General features: G+C 35.2%; 2 protein-coding genes across 2 annotated transcripts in view; one reads left to right on the top strand and one right to left on the bottom strand.

Annotated features, from left to right (window-relative positions):
* LOC136033831 (geranylgeranyl transferase type-2 subunit alpha-like) overlaps window positions 1–21,623 on the top strand; it is an 81,458-nt gene that overhangs the window by 31,452 nt on the left and 28,383 nt on the right. The window lies entirely within an intron of this gene.
* LOC136033832 (apolipoprotein D-like) lies at window positions 1,567–19,115 on the bottom strand. The gene is made up of 5 exons (XM_065714770.1): window positions 18,942–19,115; window positions 15,481–15,611; window positions 10,858–10,958; window positions 7,644–7,742; window positions 1,567–5,400 (listed from the first exon to the last, which is right to left on the bottom strand). Exons 1-5 carry the CDS (start codon window positions 19,050–19,052, stop codon window positions 5,198–5,200), a joined length of 645 nt encoding a protein of 214 aa, XP_065570842.1. The 5' UTR covers window positions 19,053–19,115; the 3' UTR covers window positions 1,567–5,197.

Genomic DNA, 21,623 nt, shown 5'->3' with positions numbered 1-21,623 from the left:
ACTCGATCTTAAAGGTGCACATAGTCCATAAAAAATAAACGGTTAAATACATTTATTTTAAACTTTATTTAACTAAATCTATTCATTTAAGCCTCTATAAAATTGTATAGAGCCGAGTTTAATTTTGCATGGATCATTATGGAGGAAGGCCGGTGGATTTTTGTGTTGGTTGGGGAACTGTACTTTTGTTCTCAAAAAGTGTGCTTCCATACACAAATTATCTATCGCTCGCTGAACCTTCAGACATTTAAGGAACACGATTTGGAGGAGGGGAATCAAACAGTTCGTGGTAACGAACGGAAAGTAAGGAGTTACCCGGTTCAATAGTAACTTAAACTACAAAAACGTAATTTTCATACCAATTGACATATAAAAAGAATTTCGATTTTTATGCTGATTTCAAATATGTAAGTATCATCGAGTTTAGTCTGACCCATCAAAAGTTACGAGTTCGAGAAAATTTGCCTTATATTCGAAAAATGAGGGAAATACCCCCTAAAAGTAAAAGAATCTTAATTTAAATCACACCATCAGATGCAACGTATCAGAGAGCCGTATTGTAGAAGTTTCAACCTCTTATCTTCATTAATGTTGAATTTTGTATTTTTTGCCAGAAGAAAGATCATGGATGTTTATTTTTGTGTTTATTTTTTTTTTTCCAGGGGTGATCGTATCCACCCAGTGGTCCTAGAATATTGCAAGAGGGCTTATTCGAATGAAAACTAAGATTGTAGTGTCCTTTTTAAAAGACCAAAAAATTGGAGGGCAACTTATCCCCTCCCGCGCTCATTGTTTCCCAAAGTCACCAATCAAAATTTTAAGGTAGCCATTTTGTTCAGAATAGTCGAAAAATCTAATAAATATGTCTTGGATTTAATCATCCACTCTGAGGTGGATTTAATCCCCCACTGTCCCGGGGGAAGGGCTGCAAATTGTGAACTTTGCCTATTGTTTACATATAGTTTTGTTAATTACTAAGTATACAGACGTTTTCAGGGAGGGTTTTTCTGCTGGGGGGAGTTTGGGGGCTGGAGGTTACGTTTGAGGATCTTTCCATGGAGGAATATTTCATGGGAGAAGGAATTTTACATATAGTATTGGTAATTGCGAAGTATACAGACGTTTTCAGGTTTTTTTTCTGGCTGGGAGGGAGTTGGTGGTTACGTGGGAGGAACTTTCCATGGAGAAATTTTTCATTGGGAATGAGAATTTTCCATGAAGGTTGCGCCGTACTTCCCAGCATTATTTAAAAAAAAAAACAGATCAGAAATTAAATTAAAAAAACAAGTTTTTCCAACTCAAAGTAAGGAGCAACATTAAAACTTAAAAAGAACAAACATTATTACGTATATGAGGGGGCTCGTCTCTTGTCAATACCTCGCTCTTTATGCTAAAGTTTTTTTTTAGCATTTTCAAAAGACTTATTTAATCTAGTTAAACGGTCTTTCTGGTTCAGGTGTCATTCTTAAAGAATTGGAACAAATTTTGAACTTTAGCGTAAAGAGCGAGGTTTTGGCGATGGGGCAAACCCCCTCATATACGTAATAATTTCTGTTCGGTTTATGTTTCAATGTTGTTCCTTACTTTCAGCTGAAAAAACTTGTTCTTTTTAAATTTAATTACATTAAAAGCTAACATACAGAATCCTATCGACATAAAGGTAGAGGAGTGGAGAGGGCATTGTTAGTAACACCAGGAAAATCCTCAAGTATTGGGAGGGAGGATGGCAAGTGCTAGACGGAGCTTTGTTTTTATTCTGACTTAAATAGTAATATTGCTCATTTATATATATATATATATATATATATATATATATATATATATATATATATATATATATATATATATATATATATATATATATATATATATTGTCCTCCCTACTAGTGTCTATGGGAATATCCCTATAAACAAGGTCGGTCCTAGAAATTCACATTGAAACGGTGACCCTTTAATTAAATTTTGATATTTCAGACACCCCCCCCCCTTCATGAATAATTGAAGGTGTTCTTTTTCCAGGAATGATTATCATTGTCGAAGCACTCTTTCTTACGAATATTAAACAATGCGCTTTTAAACATCTTATAACCCCTCCCCCCTACACAATAACCTCACAACCCTTCTTAATATTGCATCATCGTTTTGTGAAGCAAATCACTTTAGTTAAATAAAGCATAAAGATAAACGCCAGAAACTAACGTTGCTGTCATCCTGCAATATCCTTCTGGCCATTACCCAGTTATTTCTACAAAAAAATCCCGCCAGGAAATTTAATCCCCGCTGAAAATTTCCCCAGGACAATTCCCCCGTAACATTTCCTTCATATGCAACTTGTGCATGCACAACTAAAGAAAGACAAATAAAAAGAAAACTATATATTAACTCAGAGAAATTCTTCCTAGAAAATTTTCTCCCCACTGGAAATTCTCTCCCAGGAAATCCCCCCCCCCTCGCAGAAAACTTCTCGGCAAAAATGTCAGTATTTTACCAGTAACAAACTCTATCTGTAAACAAAGGACAAATTACAAAACTTACTGCCGTTTCCATAGGGGCTGTAGGTGGTCATGTCATCCCCAGACGTATATTTATTGGACCTTTCAATTCTGATGAACGGAATGGCTATCTTAAAATTGCATTTGGATATCTTTGGGGAAAAGGAGGCATAGGAAGGGGGCTAATTGCCCTCCGTTTTGTTTCATCATTTAATAGAGCACTTAAATATTTAACGTTTGTTCGAATGAGCCCTCTCCCGATCTTCTAGAACCCTTGACTCGACGCGATTATCCCTAAGAAAAAAACACAAAAAACACACACAACAACAATAGACAACACACATCCATAAGATTTCTTTGGAAAAAAAAACAAAACAATTCCAAATATTTGCAGATGAGAGCTTGAAAACTCTGCAGTAGGGTTATCTGATTGTTTTGTAATTAGGGTGGGGGTAGGTCTCAAAGGCTGTATTTCAATGCCAAAACATCCTAACTCTCATTGAGCCTTCAGATAAATACAGAAGTAGTTCTAAGGAGGGGAGGATGGATGTAGAAATTGATATATAATCCTTCTTGATTTCTGGGAATATTTTTGGTCTACTCTGTTATTATGAAGGTAAAGAGTAACGTTAAACCCCAAAATGTGCAAAATTTATTCCTTATAAGAGAGGGACTGCTCCTTCTTCATCTCTTCCATCGTGGTCGTAGAAACTTCGGAGGGTGCTCATACGATTTCAATTTGAGAGTTCTAGTCTTTTTTTTTTAGTAAAAAGTGATTGGAGACCACCCAGGCCACTTTTAGAGCTATTTTTCGCATCTGGTCCTTTTGTTATCTCTAAGGACATCTGATTGACATTTTTAGGTACCAGTTTTTTACTGTTTCTGTGGTTGCTCAACTTTCTCGTGGGGGGGGGATTATCTGGCTGGGAATTTTTCACGGGGAGAATTTTCCGGGGGTAGGTAGGTTCTGGGTTGAATTTACCGTGGGGGAGGGAATTTTCTGGGGAGAATTTTCCAGGGGGAAAATTGACCCCCCCCCCTTTGTACGGAGTGTGTGTGTGTGTGTTTAGGGACGAATGTTATACTGTGCGCTCGTATGGCCTCTAAGACTCGACCGCTATATAAATGCCCGTCCAATAGGTCTCAGAATTCTTGGTCTATGACAGTTTAGCTAGTAGATAGTAGTTTTAGGGTTTTTATCAGGATTGCAACCTTTTTTGGGGTGTTTGTTTAGTCGAAAACTAAGCAAATTTTCAAAACCTAATAGTTTTTGGTGAAGAAGTTTAAAATTATTGAATTGTCATGTTTTGAATTACCGTATAAAAAGATTTTGCTGACGCAAATATTGTAGCCCAAGCTGTGTTAATCCCAACTGTGTTTTTAGATTTTCGGTTTCTGTGACAAGGGCTGTTTTTAATAACTATTTAAAATTTCATAATGCGAGGGAGCTTACGATCTCCCCTTCCTTAAACCTTAGGTCTTTTCGTTAAATCAGTTTTTTTTTGTTAATTTTGTATCTTACTACAATACTTCGATCATTCTTGAATCATAATTATCCGTGAATAAAAGCACGTTTTAAAATATTTCTAAAGACATAGAGGTCTGAAACACAAGTATAAAAAAAGAATTTTGTGTTGTCGTTTTTACGGTTTTCCTTCTTGTAAAGATTCTTTTATAGTGGAAGCCCCCCCCCCCCTTCTGTGCAGGTAAGGGTATGAATAGAATCTTTTATGCTGCCCAAGTAATACTTATGCAGTAAGAGGGGAATTTTCACCACAAAGCATCCATATTACAGGCTTAGTCGAAAAATATCCTTTAAATTGAGGAGAAAACTAGGGGGAAATAAGAAACCCCATCTAGCTCTATTTAGCTTATTCCTCAATGAAAGTTTGAGGAGTATTTCGGTGTAAAATGTGCTTCAGGCAGTCTCTCCTATGTAACTTTTCAATGAGTTTAGTAATATGTAAATATGTAACTTTTAAAACAAATATATAACTTTTCAATGAGTTTAGATCAATGAGCCGCCTCATAATGTTCTTAGGCTGTATTTTAGCCCTCTGCAGGCCAAAATTGTTGTCTTGTGCCAGAAAATGATTGAAAAGATGGGTTTGATCTCTTTTGCCACTTAAAAAGGATCATAAAAATCTCCAATTTGGTTCAATTGAGCCCTCCTTCAATATCCTAGAATCACTAAAAAATCTCACACACAACGAAAAAAAAAATCACGTTTCTGTGTCAGCTTTCTCAAAAAAAAAGATTCATATTTGTAGAATGGGACTTCAAACCTACTTACTAGGTTTTTCTGATACGCTGAATTTAGTGGTGCAATTTTTATCAAAGTCATTCTCGTTTTTCTTTTTGTTTCCCTCAAATTTATCAAATATTTCCAGGTTCATAACTTTTGACGGGTAGCCTGATTTTAAATTTAAGGAATGTTAGGCATTCGTAAGTACCGTAAAAGTTCGACTCGTTTGATGTATAGATTATTATCAAAATTATATTTTATTTAGAGTTTCAGTTACTATTAGGTCGAGCCGCTTTTTACAGTTCTCTACCTTGAAGTGTTTGATGTACAGGCAAAATGAACACTTGAAGAACACTTACAAATAAAAATACAAAGCACATAGGAACTATATAGAAGGGATGTTAATGTCTGGTCAACACACAGCGAATTGTAGTAAGCGAGTATACAAGCTTAAAATTTGTCAGTGGTATTCTGCTTCTGTTGCTGCTTCCATCTCGATAGGAAATTTATAATCTTCGTGTTCTGTGTTGGTTCTATTGCAGTTCTTTTGTTCCACTTTCTTAAAATATACTGTTGGTATGCCAAAGGATTTGAAGGCGTATAGAGACTTCCTGATAAGTCTATCTTCAGGTAAAGGCTTTCGGGATAAAATCCAAGCTAACTCTACAAAAAGAAAAACAAACAACAGTACATAATTGCTAATCTTAATTAGCAATTTTAATTAAATCTTAATTAAAACGATAATAATATCTTTATTATACTATTAAATAAAACTTAAAAATTTTAATGAAAACGATGAAAAAAGAGCAAAGAAGCTAAAACAGAAGTTGTAATTTGGAAAAATCGAGCGCCTTTAAACGAAAGTTGCTGGCTAAAAACTAGAGTATTATAAAAAAAAATTTTAAACTAAAATTTTGATTTCATAAGACCTAGTTTTTAATGTTTCTGATGCGTCACTTCAGTTTCGTCCTAGGATTTTATTTTTCTATAGAAGCGACTTTGGTTTATTACGAGAAAGTGGGAAGGGTCTAACCTCTGCAGTTTCTATGGAAAGCTGGGAATTAAAGCTGAATTTCTGGATATGACGTTAGATTTGAAAAAAGCTGTGCGTAATCTCGGCCTGGGGCCAAAGAGGATGGTTTTTGCTAGTTGTTCTACCAGAACCTATTTTAGAGCTGATCGGAAGTTTTAAAGTCAGCGTTGGAGAAGACTATCTCAAGCTTTTAAACAAAGTTTTTTGTCTCTTTGAGCCATGTTGTTACTTTCGAGTGGTAAGTTTTGTTCTAGCAGACCCTACAAGGATTTTCTGGTATGCTGAATTTGATTTTGCTATTTTCATCGGGATCATTCTCTTTCTTCGGACGTTCCTTCCTCCCCCTACGATTCCATAGAGTGTTAAGTCGCCCGTATTTTCGTTCTGAAAAGGAGTTAATGTGCCGTGGCTTTTACTGCACGCATGTTTGGGAGGAAAGTTTTCAGGGAGGATTTTCCAGAGAAATTTAATACGGGAGGGGGAGAGAAGAGGATTTCCTAGGACAGTTTGAAAAATGGTCAGAAATTAAATAAAAAAACAAGCTTTTTCAACTGAAAGTAAGGTGCAACATTAAAAGTGCAAACAAACAGAAATTATTCTGTAAATGAGGTGAGCCACCCATTCCTCAATCCTCGGTTTTACGCTAAAGGGTGGCTTTCTGTCACTATTCATTAAGAAAGACTGCTCAAACACAAGGGCCGTTGAATTTTCTTTAAGAAGTTTTAAGACTTAAGCGTATAGAACCAAGGTGGAAGAAAAGACAGTCCTCCTTTATATACGGGAAATTTTGTTTGTTTTGATGTTGCTCTGTACATTCAATTGAAAAAAGCTTGTTTTAAAATTTAATTCTAATGCAGAACCAATGTGTAACTTTTTTGTTATAGCACTTTGAGTAATAAATTGCTTTTATTAACAAAAAAATCCTCATTTCTATTGTTTTGAACGGAATTTTGATCATAAAAATGAAAGACGTTGCAATTACCAATTGGCTATATTTGTTGCCATCTAGAAACCTTTTCGCAGGGACTGCGAGGCATACAGTAGGCACATCCATGCCATTACAAAGAAAGAGGCCACAAGACGAAATTCAAGGACGGACGGGACTTAAGTTAGGTTAAAATCCTTTCAGGCAAGCTCTAGTCAAACTTGAGCGTAAAGATGCAGGATGAGCATATAAGCTCATCCTGCCAAAGACGAGCCAAAGATGAGCGTATATGCAGGATTACTGATTGACATTTACTTTGTCTTCTAACGTCATTTTTTACCTTTGTTAAAAAATGAGATAATAAATTAAGCCTGTCATTCAATGGAATTTATTTATGGCCCAAATCAGACGTTATATGCCTTTTCTAAAGGGAACAGTTCCCGAATGGGATGGGAAGATGTCGCTAGGAAAGATCTAAAGGAAATGGGAACTTCTTTGGAGGGTGTAAAGAGGGAAGCTCTGAATAGACTGGGATGGAAGAAGAGCGTGCGTAGTTGTGTTGGCCACAGGAGGCTCGATGCTGCTGTGACTTGTTAGTTGTTAGTAATAGAGTAGTAAAGGGTGTAAGGGTGTAAAGGGTTGTAAAAGGGTGTTAATTGTGTTACTTGTAAGTCTCATCATTAGCACGTTTCAGGGGTCAAAAAGTAAAGGATCTGATTTAGGTTTAAGTATTTTTTGTCATATTTATTCAAACGGATTGACCCGTGAGGACTTTTTATTACACACGATTTTGTGTATTCCAGAGGAAGGTAGGCTATCTAGTTTGTCGTTCCCCATCCTCTCAGAAATAAATAACCTAAGTCTAATATCGATCGATGATCTCTTAGAGGCTGGGAACAAACCCTAAATCTAAAACTTATATTTTAAAAGTAATAGAATGAAACTTACGAACAGACATATTTCCTAGTTGTTCACAGTAATACACCAGCGAATACGTTATATAATCTGTGTCAAGGATCCAGTAATTTCCTCTTGGAGCTGGACCTTCTGTAATGAAAAAATATAAATGGTTTTCTTAATTGCTTAATTACATTTGTGAGATCGATTTCAGCTGTTACCAAAATTATTTATTTCAAAAAGTTTTGCTTCTAACGGCACGGATTACTTACATATTGTACCAAGACCTGCTTGGTGTATTCTCTACCTAACCCTGGTTTGAATAAGATGTAATACATCCACCTTTCTGGTAACATTTAGTTTGACATAAAACGAATCATTTACGGTTTTGAAGTTCCCTCCCAATTTACGTAAGAAATATAAATTTTTTTTTGTATGTAATACGTGTAAAAGTTTGCTTTCAAAAAGACTCATCTTTTTTTTCTGGAATTTGCTGAAATTTTCTGAAGTTTGCTGAATTCATAGATGAATTCCTTTATATGTTGTCTTTTTTTTTTTTATAACTTTTATCCCTTATCCTTGGAAGTTTGACCATTAATTTGCGTCTAAAAACATAGCTTTGTATATTTCAATACTTCTCTTTAGAATCAACTACTTGGACTTTTAACCTCGCATCATGTTTTGCCACGATGGACCCCAGACCAAAATGGCAAGGCTTTAGTTACCCTTGTTTAGAGTGTCATCAAAAGCTTACTAAAATTCGTAATTACCATTCAAGAACTGTGTTTCAGTATTCTGTACATGTTGGTTCGGTAGGAATGGTCATAGTGATCTTACTTTTTGGGGATATGCGGAGGAGCATGGCATCCAACAAGGTTTAACATTATCAGCTTTTTACCGCAGTTCACCGATTAACTTTTTCATTTGAAGATAATAATTCGTATAGTTCATGGTCCCCAAAATGGCTCTTGAAAGCCGTAATATCCTATTGAGCCGAATATCCATAGGATCCCGAGTACAACAATGCCAACCCATCCTCTACGAATCATCTATGAATCTTCCTATATAAAATGAATAATTCCACGCAACTTTCAGCCCTGGCTACGGTGGCCACATGGGTCCATCTTCCTTCTTGACTTTCTGAATCGACCATAACAAGTCAATTTGCTATCTCCGAGTTTACATACTCCAATTTTTTGGTCCCACTTTGGCTACCATGGATGTTTAGCGGCATAAAATGGCAGTAAATGGCAGTTTATCGTGGTACAATTGACTTCTTTTGTAAAAAGAGCGCTAGATATCTTCATTTCCGTTCAAAAGAGACCGCCTTCAATATTCTACAATCAATCAATTTTATCACCCTTGGTAAAAAAAAAAGTAAAAAAAGAGATTGGAAGCATATTAATGCCACCCAGGGAAAAAATGATTTTTCTTGTTTTTGGAGATAGGGAGGACTGCAAGTCACTATTTTGGTGTTTTCACAACAGTGATTTCAATGGCAAACTTTTTATATAGCGAATGGCGATTTTGCGATTATAAAGGCGATTACTACGGTGAATTTGACGCTATGTTTGAGAGATTTCAGACTCTTTTCTGAAATTCTCATAATTACAAATTTTACTTTATTGGGCTATACCACCAGTTTATTCTAATGTTTGTTCGTTCATAATCTTAGTTTTACCTATATACTATTATTGTTTTCTTTCATTTTCTTTTTAATCCGCTTTTCCTAAGTGTTTGTGTGGCTCGTCATAAAGAAATAATTATTATTATGTATATTCATCTCTAACGTTAGTCTTTTAAGAGCATTGGATAACTTTGTCATGGATCCCTTTTCACTTGCCGTTCATTGCCATGAACGGTTCAGTTATCTACATATATATATAAATAAGTTGTCTGTGTGTCTGTCGAGTGACGTCATGTTTGTGTGTCGACTGACGTCATGTTTGTCGACTGACGAAATTACAGACCGGGACATCTGGACACAAATGAAGACCGGGACACCGGGACATAGGGAATATAAATGACGACCGGGATACTCAAAGAGAAAGCGACCGGGACACAAGGAATGTTCGATTAGCAATCACCATCAACAAAGCACCGGGACACAAATGACGACCGGGACACAGGGAATATAAATGACGACCAGGACACTCAAAGAGAAATTACATACCGGGACACCGGAACACAAATGACGACCGGGACAAAAATGACGACCGGGACACCGGGACACAACGACCGCGACACTCAAAGAGAAATTACAGACTGGGGCACCGGGACACAAATGACGACCGGGACACAGGGAAACAACAACAACGGGGACGCCGGGGGGCACAGGGGGATATATAAATGACGACGGGGACACAGGGAATGTTCGATTAGCAATCACCATCAACAAAGCTCAAGGGTAATCATTAGAATAATGAGGTATAGATCTGAATACAGATTGTTTTTCCCATGGACAATTATATGTTGCATGTTGAAGAGTCGGTAAACCTGACAATCTATTTATATGCACAGACAATGGGACAGCCAAGAATGTTGTATATTCGCAAGTTTTACGTAGTTAAAATATATATATATATATATATATATATATATATATATATATATATATATATATATATATATATATATATATATATATATATATATATATATATATATATATATATATATATATATATATATATATATATATATATATATCTATATTCACAGGTGGGACACAGGGACACAACTACAATGGCGCGTAACTAATATGGCGCGTAACGACTTACGCGCGCGGGGGGGGGGCTTTGGGGGGGTTGGCGCGAAGCGCCACCCCAACCGCTAGTATTTAATATTATAAGTAAGTCTAAGTTTTGCTCTTTTCTCTAAGTAAAAACTATCATGGCTTTTGCGAATTCTTATCTAAAATCAAAACGATCTTGACGATACCACAGCTTAGATACCAATATATTGTTATGAAAACTCCTATCTTGCCCATGAGAAGCTTTTGGTACAGAGCTCTGAACTTTGCTCCCCCTCCAAGCCCGCGCTCCGACGCGTAGGTCTTACTACATAACAGCATAGGCGGGAACGCAATTTTTGTTTTTTTGCATACACAGCTTAGATGCCAATATTGGTATCTAAGCTGTGCTGCCAGTTTCCTGTCTCCAGCCGCTAGCATCGCTACCGCGCACTGTGTCCCAAAAATAAATTAAGTTTTCATAACTGTATTGGTATCGAAGCTGTGACTATCACTAATAACAATTTCACTTACTGTCGAAAGGAGCGTGTGGAAATCTCACATACAACCTCGCCTCTCTTCTGTCTGTATGAATTAGCACTGCTCTTCCATTTACCACTGATTCTTTGCCAGTTCTTGAGTAGAAAAAAGAAGAATAAAGATATTGGTTAGATCTATTTTTGGGCCGGGGTACCCCTCAAAGTGCTTTATAATCCCAAGGACCAAGGAAAAAGTATAAATGGCCCTCTTGCAAATGCCGGTTTATTTTCCTCATATCTGAAAAAATTTTATAACACATGTTTCAACCTATATAAATTATATAAGGAAAAGGGTTATATTTGAAAGAATCTCATCCACATAAACGTTATCGGTTATAAAATTACATAGAAAAATTCGAAAAAATGCAGCTTAGTGACATAAATTCATAGTTAGACAATCAGGTAACAGATAGACGCTCTTTCCCTTATGATTCAAATAAGCCTTTTATCATTATTAATAATATTTTCTTCTAGTGACGTATCCAAAAATCTCCGAGCTGCCATGCATTAATCCCGGCTTTTAAAAATGCTAATTATTAGCGATTTTTTTTTTGAAAAAAAAGAACACTGGCTATTGCTGCCCATTTTACATATTCGTGTAAAAATTACACGTTTTCATAAAAAGAAAGTAAAGAACCATTTTGAAACTCAAGACGAACAGAAATAAAGTCCCAAAATTATTTGAACTTAAAACAAACAGTAATTACTATCAATGAATAAATGAAACCCGAAAGCTTTAGTGCCATTTATGCTTACTTAAAGCAGAATATATTTTAATTTGATTTTTTTGATACTTAAAAAAATTACAAGGCAATTAAAAAAAGTTCTATTTTAGACTTACTTACTTAGACTTAGGTCCTCCCACGCCTGAGGGCGCATAAGGCAGCAACAGTGGTTCGCCACGACGACCTGTCCTGAGCCTTGGACCAAAGCTCCTCCATCGAAGACCTCGCCAGCTTCGCCTTCTTCTCTAACATCCTGCCAACGGTCATTTTGGGTCTCCCTGACTTGCGGAGGCCAGGGGGTATCCAACACCATATGTCATGAGGCAGCCTTCCATCACCCATTCGCACCATGTGCTCCCAATACATCCATCGTCGCTTTCTAATGGCATCAAGGATTGGGGTATGATTTGTCATGGTATAAATCTCATCATTTCTTATTCTCTCAGTCCAATGTATATTCAAAATATATCTTAGGCAGTTATTATCGAATGCCCATAGTCGTTTTCCTAGTTGCGCAGTGATACTCCAAGTTTCACAACCATATGTAAGGACGGAGAGGACATTTCTATTATAAATTCTGAGTTTTAGCTTCTGGGAATATTTGCTATTTCTCCAAACATTTCTGGGACAATTGAAGGCAGAGCCAGCCAATGCTATTCGGCACACAATTTCTCTTTCAGGATTGGCATCTTGCGTAAGAATGCTGCCTAGATATTTGAACTCTCTCACTACTTCAATTTCCTCATTGTTGACCAAAATTCCCTCAGCTAAGTCAGGAATGACTGCATTTGACATTGATTTAGTCTTGTTAGCGTTTATGGAGAGTCCAACAGCATTTGCCACACACTCAAGTTCATTTATATTGTGTTGTATATCTTCTGATTCGTGAGCGAAGAGTGCAATATCGTCTGCAAAAACACCATCATGAAGGGTTCTTAGTGGGCTTAATTGTAGACCCCCACTGAAGCTACATCCACGAAGCACAAAATCGATGACTATGGCAAATAACAGTGGCGATAGAATGCAGCCCTGCCTTACACCCGACTGAACGGTAAACCAGTCCGTTAGGCCACTCTCGGTTTGTACTGCACACATAATATCGAGGTATAGCGCTTTAATTATATTTACAATTTTAATCGGGATCCCATAATGTATTAAAATTTTCCACATGGTCTCGCGGTGTATCGATTCGAAGGCCTTGAGAAAGTCAATAAATACTGTGAGTAGTTGAACCTGCCATTCGTTAGATTCTTCGAGCAGGATTCTCAGGCTAAATATTAGGTCACAACACGATCTGTTTTGGCGGAATCCATGTTGTTAATCTCTCAGAACTTTCTCCACTTTACTTTGAATTCTATTGAGAATAATTTGGCACAAAACCTTGCTGCCAACTGATTGTAAAGCGATGCCTCTCCAATTATCACATTTAGTCTTTTGTCCTTTTTTGAAGAGTCAATATGAAGAGACTCTTTTTTGAATAGTCTATTTTATTGTCTAAAAAAAGGAAATAGAAATGTTCCGAATTAATACAACCAAATTTTCTTCCTTAATCTTTTTCTTATTTATTGAAGTTTTTGTTCCTGAAATTTTAATCGAGGTCTGGCACGTAGGCTATGCAGGGGGCTCCGGGTCCGGTCCCTCTGAAATCGCACGATTTTTTTATTTTCCCATAATTTTCTGATACTTCTCACAGAATAAGGTATTTGAAGGATTTGCCCCCCCCCGAAACAAATTCCTGCGTACGTGCCTGATCGAGGTGTCTACATTGCCTTATACCGTAAAGCAGATCTGCGTAAAAAAAAAAAAAAAAAATCAATTCCAGTTTGTCGTGCTATGAATATAAACCCCATTTTCCTTCAGAAAAAAATCTTCTTCTGTTTAAGGTCCCCTTAGTTCAGTCTACTTACCTGAAGATTTCGCACTGATGGGAGAAAAACAATGTTTGACCTATTTTTGGGTTTTACGGGTCAATACAACACACTTTTTTTTTCAAAATTGTTTCCATATAGATTTAATTGATTCAGTTTATGAACAAAGTGAGTGGCTAGCCAATTGGGGACAAAACCGGTATAGTTTTTTGTTTTTTTTAGCATTACTAATTGATAGAATAATTTTTCAAATAAGTTTCGTCTTCATTGTTTTTAGGCAAAATTTTTATTGTCTTTCAGACTCCCTTGTATTTATCTACATACCCTACAATTTTAAGCCAACCTGAGAAGAAAAATATTGACCAGTTTAAGGTATCACATATCCAGGCAATGTTCAAAATATCATTGTTTTCTTTCCATTCTAACTGGCTTTTTCTACATTCCCTATTAGCTATACACCTATCATAGAAGAAAAGAATTGTGGGCACGTGGTTATAACTGAGTAGTTGGCATGTTAGACTTGTAATCCTATGTCCCTAGGGGATGATGGTTCGAGTCCTGGTGTCACTTATTATTTTTTTGGAACAACGGTCAGTGGTTTAGCTCTGTAAGCTTAGCCAGAGTCGACACAGCTCCAACTGGGTACCTGGAGAAATCCGGGGAAGGTAAACAGCAAGAGTGAGTGCAAAACCAAAGCATGGCTGGGCTCCAACCCCCCAATTATACTTCCCATCAGAAAAGCGATGAAACATAGATCTGCATTTCCGGTAGGGACTCTAAGGTCCGGTGTTGCGTCCATTTACGTTGGAGCATCACAAGCCAACGTAGCCAAAATTAGTTTTTTTCTGCAAAGGGGTCCACTTGGCCAAAGAACTTATGAATGGTATTTTCAAGCTAATTGAGAGACGAATTCCCCTTCTTAAAAAAGAAACTCCCTGAAAGTTTTATCTCGATCCACATAATCGTTCCCAAAATATTAAAGATGAGTTTTTTTTATAGCCCGGGCTAATATACTGTCTTTTGATTTATCTCACTACTTCACCATGAATATATTCAGTGTTCCACTTTGGTCAATAATTACAAACTTTTAGAGGCGAATCAAAACATGCTTTTTTTGCGCTCCCATCTACTCTTTGTAACAACCGAACAGGAAGGCTTCATGACTCCTTCATCCCCCGTGTCTCTCTGAAAGTTTAAATCAACCTTCAAATGCCTCCTGAGATAATGTCGATGCGCTATTTTGACAGCCTGTATATATGTGGTTTCCTGTGTACTTCATTGGTACTTTGCCGGGAATAGGCTCCAGTCCAACAGGGGTTCACAGTCGTAACATTTTTAAGCAGACTATACACCGAAAATTCGAACTATTTCCCTCTGCCCCTCCCTTCAAGTCAAGAGTTGAAGTTTATTTGGTCTCCCCACCACTTCCTGAAACTTCTAGCTTGATCCCATAAGCCGTTGCCAGGATATTTCAGATACGCTGTTTTGGTCACGTCGTAACAAATAGTCTCAATAAAAAAAAAAATAATGCATTGTAGGTATATGACTATTTACTACAGGCAAGGCTAGAATGCTACATCTAACGAATTGGCCTCAGGTAACAGTTGCCACCCTGTAATCATAAAAAGTGCATAATTTTTGTTTGCAGCTGTTTTCTTTAGAACAAATTTTTAATCTTTGCAAAGGTCGGGCTGTTCGAATCGTAAGTGACCAAGGCTGTATCCAGGAATTTTATGGGGGGGTACAAGAAAACCTTAAAAATGTATCAAAATTATGTTTTTATGCATTTTTATTGCGTTTTTATGATTTGGACAAATATTTTGGGTGGGGGTTCAAACACCCCAACCCCTCTGGATACGGCCTTGTAATTGTCGGCGTTATTCTAATGCTAAATTACTCAATTGTTTTCTTTTGCTATTAATACCTATGCTTAGTTAATTTGAATTGTATGTGAATATCCCTTGCTCTTAGAAAAAAATAGCCATCATAAGATTGCATTCATAGAAAGAATACGGTTTTACTTACGTCAAATTAATTCCTCGGTTGACAACGTCTATACTGCCGTCTGAACATTTTGTGTACGAAGCTGTCACACATTCTATGTTGCGTTCAAAAGCCGCAGGAAAACGTTGGGCTTCATACCAAACACCAACATACTAGAAATACTTTTGTACATATATAAGGTTTTTTTATTCAAAGAAAGGTTTGCGTATGTATATACGCATACATATATATGTTATACGTATACATATATATATGTATATGTACGCATGCATATATATGCTTGTATATATATATATATATATATATATATATATATATATATATATATATATATATATATATATATATATATATATATATATATATATATACTAGCTGTTGGGGTGGCGCTTCGCGCCACCCCAACACCTAGTTGGTGGGGGCGCTTCGCGCCCCCCCAAGCCCCCCCCGCGCGCTTAAGTCGTTACGCGCCATATTAGTTACGCGCCATTGTAGTTGTGTCCCTATGTCCCACCTGTGAATATAGATATATATATATATATATATATATATATATATATATATATATATATATATATATATATATATATATATATATATATATATATATATATATATATATATATATATATATATATATATATATATATATATATATATATATGTTTTTAACTACGTAAAACTTGCGAATATACAACATTCTTTGCTGTCCCATTGTCTGTGCATATAAATAGATTGTCAGGTTTACCGACTCTTGAACATGCAACATATAATGGTCCATGGGAAAACAATCCGTATTCAGATCTATACCTCATGATTCTAATGATTGCCCTTGAGCTTTGTTGATGGTGATTGCTAATCGACCATTCCCTGAGTCGCCATTGTCATTTATATATCCCCCTGTGCACCCCGGCGTCCCCTTTGTAGTTATGTCCCTGTGTCCCGGTCGTCATTTATATTCCCTGTGTCCCGGTCGTCATTTGTGTCCCGGTGTTCCAGTCTGTGATTTCTCTTTGAGTGTCCCGGGCGTCATTTATATTCCTTGTGTCCCGGTGTCCCGGTCGTCATTTATATCCCCCTGTGCCCCCCGGCGTCCCCATTGTAGTTGTGTCCCTGTGTCCCGGTCGTCATTTATATTCCCTGTGTCCCGGTCGTCATTTGTATCCCGGTGTCCCGGTCTGTATATACATTCGTTTTTTAGTTTTGTTTTTCTCCTTTATTTTTTTCCTTTTTTCTTTTTTTCTTTTTTAGTTTATTTAGATTTTTAGATTTTTTAGTTTTTTTATTAGTTTTTAGTTTTTTTGTAGTTTTTACCATTTTTTTAGTTTTTTTTAGTTTTTTTTTTTACTTATGTCCTGGTCGTCATTTATACTCCCTGTGTCACGGTCGTCATTTGTGTCTCGGTGCTTTGTTGATTGCTAATTTATATTATATTTATATTTATATTTTTTATATTTATTAATATTTTTTTAGTTTTCTTTTTCTCTTATTTTTCAGTTTTTTCCTTTTTTTTAGTTTTTTTCTTTTTTAGTTTTTAGTTTTTTTTTGTTTTTTACCTTTTTTTAGTTTTTTTAGTTTTTTTAGTTTTTTAGCTTTTTTAGTTTTTTTTATTAGTTTTTAGTTTTTTTTTAGTTTTTGCCTTTTTTTAGTTTTTTCAGTTTTTTTTAGTTTTTAGTTTTTTACCTTTTTTTAGTTTTTTTTTAGTTTTTTAGCTTTTTTAGTTTTTTTTCTTTTTAGTTTTTTTTGTAGTTTTTACCTTTTTTAGTTTTTTTTTCTTCTTTTGTATTAGTGTGAAATAATTCAGACGTCATATGCGGACAAACACGACGTCACTCGACAGACAGACAGACAGACATAACCCACAAACAACTTATTTTTATATATATTTATTCATATTTTTTTAGTTTTCTTTTTCTCTTTTATTTTTCAGTTTTTTCCTTTTTTTTAGTTTTTTTCTTTTTTAGTTTTTAGTTTTTTTTAGTTTTTTACCTTTTTTTAGTTTTTTTTAGTTTTTTTAGTTTTTTAGCTTTTTTAGTTTTTTTATTAGTTTTTATTTTTTTTGTAGTTTTTGCCTTTTTTTATTTTTTTCAGTTTTTTTTTAGTTATTAGATTTTTACCTTTTTTTAGTTTTTTTTAGTTTTTTAGCTTTTTTAGTTTTTTTTTCTTTTTAGTTTTTTTTGTAGTTTTTACCTTTTTTAGTTTTTTTCTTCTTTTGTATTAGTGTGAAATAATTCAGACGTCATATGCGAACAAACATGACGTCACCTGATCCACAGATCCACACACAGACAACTTATTTTTATATATATAGATATATATATATATATATATTGTTGTCTAGCATTTTCCTCCTTTTCAAAGATGCGAAAAAATGCAAGACTTTATACAACAGTTTTTAGCGTGGGTTGAGGAAAGGTAAATAAATAAAAAAAAGTGGAAATATAGGCCACTTAAGCGAAAGATCTATACATTTTACATCTGCAAATATTTAGTGGTTCTTAATTTTTGCGGTCTTTGAGGACCTGGGCCTGAACTTCTTCTTGTTTATGCATATGATTGTTTTATGTAAGGCTATTAGATGCTTATTTTAGGGTATCAAGATGCATCCATATTGAAAAAGTAGTCTAATGTTTTATAGCCAACGGAAAAAGGAAATATAGATAATTTGTTGTAAACCAAGAGAAATAAACCTCAGATCCTCAGTCTCAGTTACAACTACATCTATGGGCATAGCCAACAAACTATTCTAGTATGGCTAAATCGATCCCTTATTAGTTATGATTGAAAATGGTTTCTCTTTGACGTATCTTGTTTCGTCAACAATTTCTGGGAATAAAGACTTTTTTCTTCTTTTTTTCTCAATTTTCATCATAGCAGTTGTTTCAGTAATCTTGAATTTGAATATAAGCTGAAATATACCTGGGTAAAATATTCTCAAAGTAGAGGAGAAATTTGCAATACTTTTAGAGGATCTTTTACAAGTACTTTGTACTAACCCTAAATCTACTCATCCCCTCATACGTCTTTAGCTTTTGTGAGAAAACATGGGTTTTTTAATTTAATATTAAACAAAATAAAAACTGAAAAACAAGATCTTGAAACAAGCCTAGCTGAAGTAGCTGAGATTCAGTTTTATTCATCCACCAAGTTAAATTTTTATAATCTGCTTTGCATTTTTTTTAAGATTAAAAAGCATGTTGAAAATACGTCAGAAAAATGTGGGATGAGAAAATTTCACATTTTTTAGACAAGCTTACATTATTCTTTAAAGAAAATTCTTAGTAATATCATAATTATGGGTCGGTAAATAGATACAACTGATTGTAATAATCCAATGATAAAGCATCTTGTTGTTTCCGTGCAAGTTACAATTGTAGGGCTATTGCAAAATTACGTGTTTCAAAGGAATTCTAAACCTTTGCACCTCACTGGGTTAGCACTTCACTAACTAAAATTAATTTAAAAGCGGCAACTTTATTTACCTTATCTACTTGAAAATGTTGCGTCAAAAAAGTCATTGGGCATTTTTGTTTGGTAAATACTTGACTCTTCCCTGCTGTTGTCGCTAAAGCTAATATTATAAATTTCCACATTGTTTGTTTGCTGACTCCAAGTTTTAAACTAATAACAATAAAAAAAGAACTGAATCGTAAAGAAGGAAGAGGATAGTTGTTAATTGCGTGTTTGCTCCGTGTTTTAAATCTTGTTCCTGTGTTTTATAAACCACAAAGTTTTTTTTTTTCATGGTCTTTCGTACATTTGCAGGAAGTATGATTTCCCGAATAAGATTTGAGACTTAATATAACTACTTCAAAGCTAATTTAACTTGGGATAGTCATTTTTATCATTTTTTATAATGTTTGTATTTTTCCTTTTTTAGTTATTTTAATCCTCCAGCTTGGTGAAACCAAAAAATAAGTTGATGTGTTTATTCATTTGAATTTTTATGATGATTTTAGTCATTTTAGTAATTCAAAGCAAATTGGGTATTTAGCTTCTGAATGTACGAACGGATTATGACTGTTTTTCAAAGGATAAGCTCCAACAGACTAAGGTTGGGATTTCTGTCATCAAAGTAGCTATTAACCTTTTTGCTACTTCATCACTTTCGAATTATATAAGTTAGAAATTAAGCCTATACTAAATGGTCATATACATCAGCGTTTCCTGTACACCAAAGGAACGGACGGTGTATTCAGAACATAGTTATCGTTGATTATAATTATTTATCTGGTATAAGTTTAGCCTAAAATGACAGAGAACATCAAATAGAGCCCTTCAAATGCTTATAATACATAAAAGGGGCTAACAATATAATACATAAAAGGGCCTGTTCATTCTTTGTCGTTACCATCGTCTTGGAACAAAAGTAATACCGAAGAATTAATTATCATTAATGATAACGAAGATACAGAACAAAATCGAAGATATGACCCAGGAACATGGTTGCCAACTAACTAAAGCTCAAGAAAGTGAATGAAGATCTGAGAAAAAGAGTAATCTTGGCTCAAAAACAGTAAAATCAAATGATCAAATTAGAAATAGAGATGACCCATAAAAAACGGTTCACATGCTTTGTGACCTTTTCAAGCCCTTCGGATGTTCTTTAACAAAAGACATGACGGCTTTATAATTTTTGTGATACCTGTAACACGTGGAAATACGACCAAACACAAAACCAGGTTTCTTCTTCTTCCTTCTTCTGCTGGCTCTACAGAATCATTTGCCCTTTTTGTAGGTCAGGAATAATTTTGTCTTTTATACATTCAATGGGAAAGGCTAATTGCTTGTCCTGCGCATTTATTGTTTTGAATAAATCAAATCTTATACAGTTTTGTTAAGCAGCCTGTTACAAGCTAATGTTTTAGATTGTTCCTTTCTCAGAACTTCTGCTCAGTGCTGGCACCTGAAGCTTAATGGATCGAGCAAGAAGCTACTCAGTTCTTCAAACCACCTCTCCTTCGTCATGTTGAGTCTCTTCAGAGATGAGCGGAAGTTGGAAGGATTTTCCAAGGTACTTTGGCCAACCATTAGGATGACATGTTTGCATGCTCTGTTTTGCATGCTCTTCCATTCTGGTTCGTCTTTCCAAAGCAGATTTGTAAAATAGAAACAACAGTAGTACAAAGGTTTCAATTTTTCCGAATAGCGCAAGTTCTGTACAAGGACTCTTCAGATTCTGCAGTGTAGAGTCATTGTATTCTATCCACTTACTCATCTGGTTTAAAAAAATTCGACAAAATCCCAAGCAGTTGACCTTTATGCACTTCACTTTACTTTAGGCTGGATAGTCACTAAGCCTAAGTTATGCTGACTTCAGGTGTCAAATAGTGTCGTGTCCTATTACTGATCTTTTCAAAGTCAAGATAGTTAGCTGGGACAAATTTTAACTTAAAAGGATCAGAAGCAAAGAGAGCTAATGCTTCTGTTGTGATGAAACCTGTCCGAACGGATATATGTGGCCTTGGCCATGAAATTTCTGTTAGTCGATTGATCCTTATCTTCTCTGCTTGAAGCTTTTTGTTATATGTCCATTTTCCGCTAATCAACCGCAAAACAATTGAAGACCCGACGTTTCTCATGACAGTCACTGTATACTTGGCACTGTGGTAACCATTGATATTCAACCATTCAAAATTCTTCTCAGCCTCTAAGTTCATCTTGTCACTTCAGACCATTAGCATAATATATACAATACTTCTTCTCTTCTATGAGTCCCTGGAACGTAAAAACGCCACTAGTATTAAATAGTCAGTAAAAAAGAAAAAAAGGCTTTCCGCAGCCGTTCTTGCCTGCGTTCGTAATATGTGAATTGCTTTACAGAGTAAATAGAAACTTCATAAAATGAGGCAAGAAATTTATTTTTTGGCTCAAGTTCAAATTTTTCTCATACTTCAATACTTTTGGACTAAATACAACGTTTTCAGTTTTGATGAATCTATTTGTGATAAAAAGCAAGGATAAAAAGATATAATCCCTAGATCAGGCAATTTTTTCAATTCTAGGGAAAGAGGAGGATTTGTTCAACCCTGTTCTTTTGAGGCTTAGCCCTCCCCCCAAAAGGATTCAATTACCCTCTTTTAATTTTTATTTCTCAATTATGCTATCTATATATATATATATATATATATATATATATATATATATATATATATATATATATA

Source organism: Artemia franciscana, chromosome 12 (genome assembly GCF_032884065.1).
Source record: "Artemia franciscana chromosome 12, ASM3288406v1, whole genome shotgun sequence".
In the NCBI taxonomy this organism is placed as follows: Eukaryota; Metazoa; Arthropoda; class Branchiopoda; order Anostraca; family Artemiidae; genus Artemia; species Artemia franciscana.
This window is presented reverse-complemented; position numbering and strand designations above follow the sequence as displayed.

Coding starts and splice junctions, on each gene's coding strand:
- LOC136033832 (XM_065714770.1), bottom strand. CDS start 19,052: ATGTGGAAATTTATAATATTAGCTTTAGCGACAACAGCAGGGAAGAGT. Junction 15,612..18,941: donor AACATTTTCAAGTAGATAAG/GTAAATAAAGTT, acceptor AAGTATTTCTAG/TATGTTGGTGTTTGGTATGA. Junction 7,743..10,857: donor TCCACACGCTCCTTTCGACA/GTAAGTGAAATT, acceptor TTTTCATTACAG/AAGGTCCAGCTCCAAGAGGA.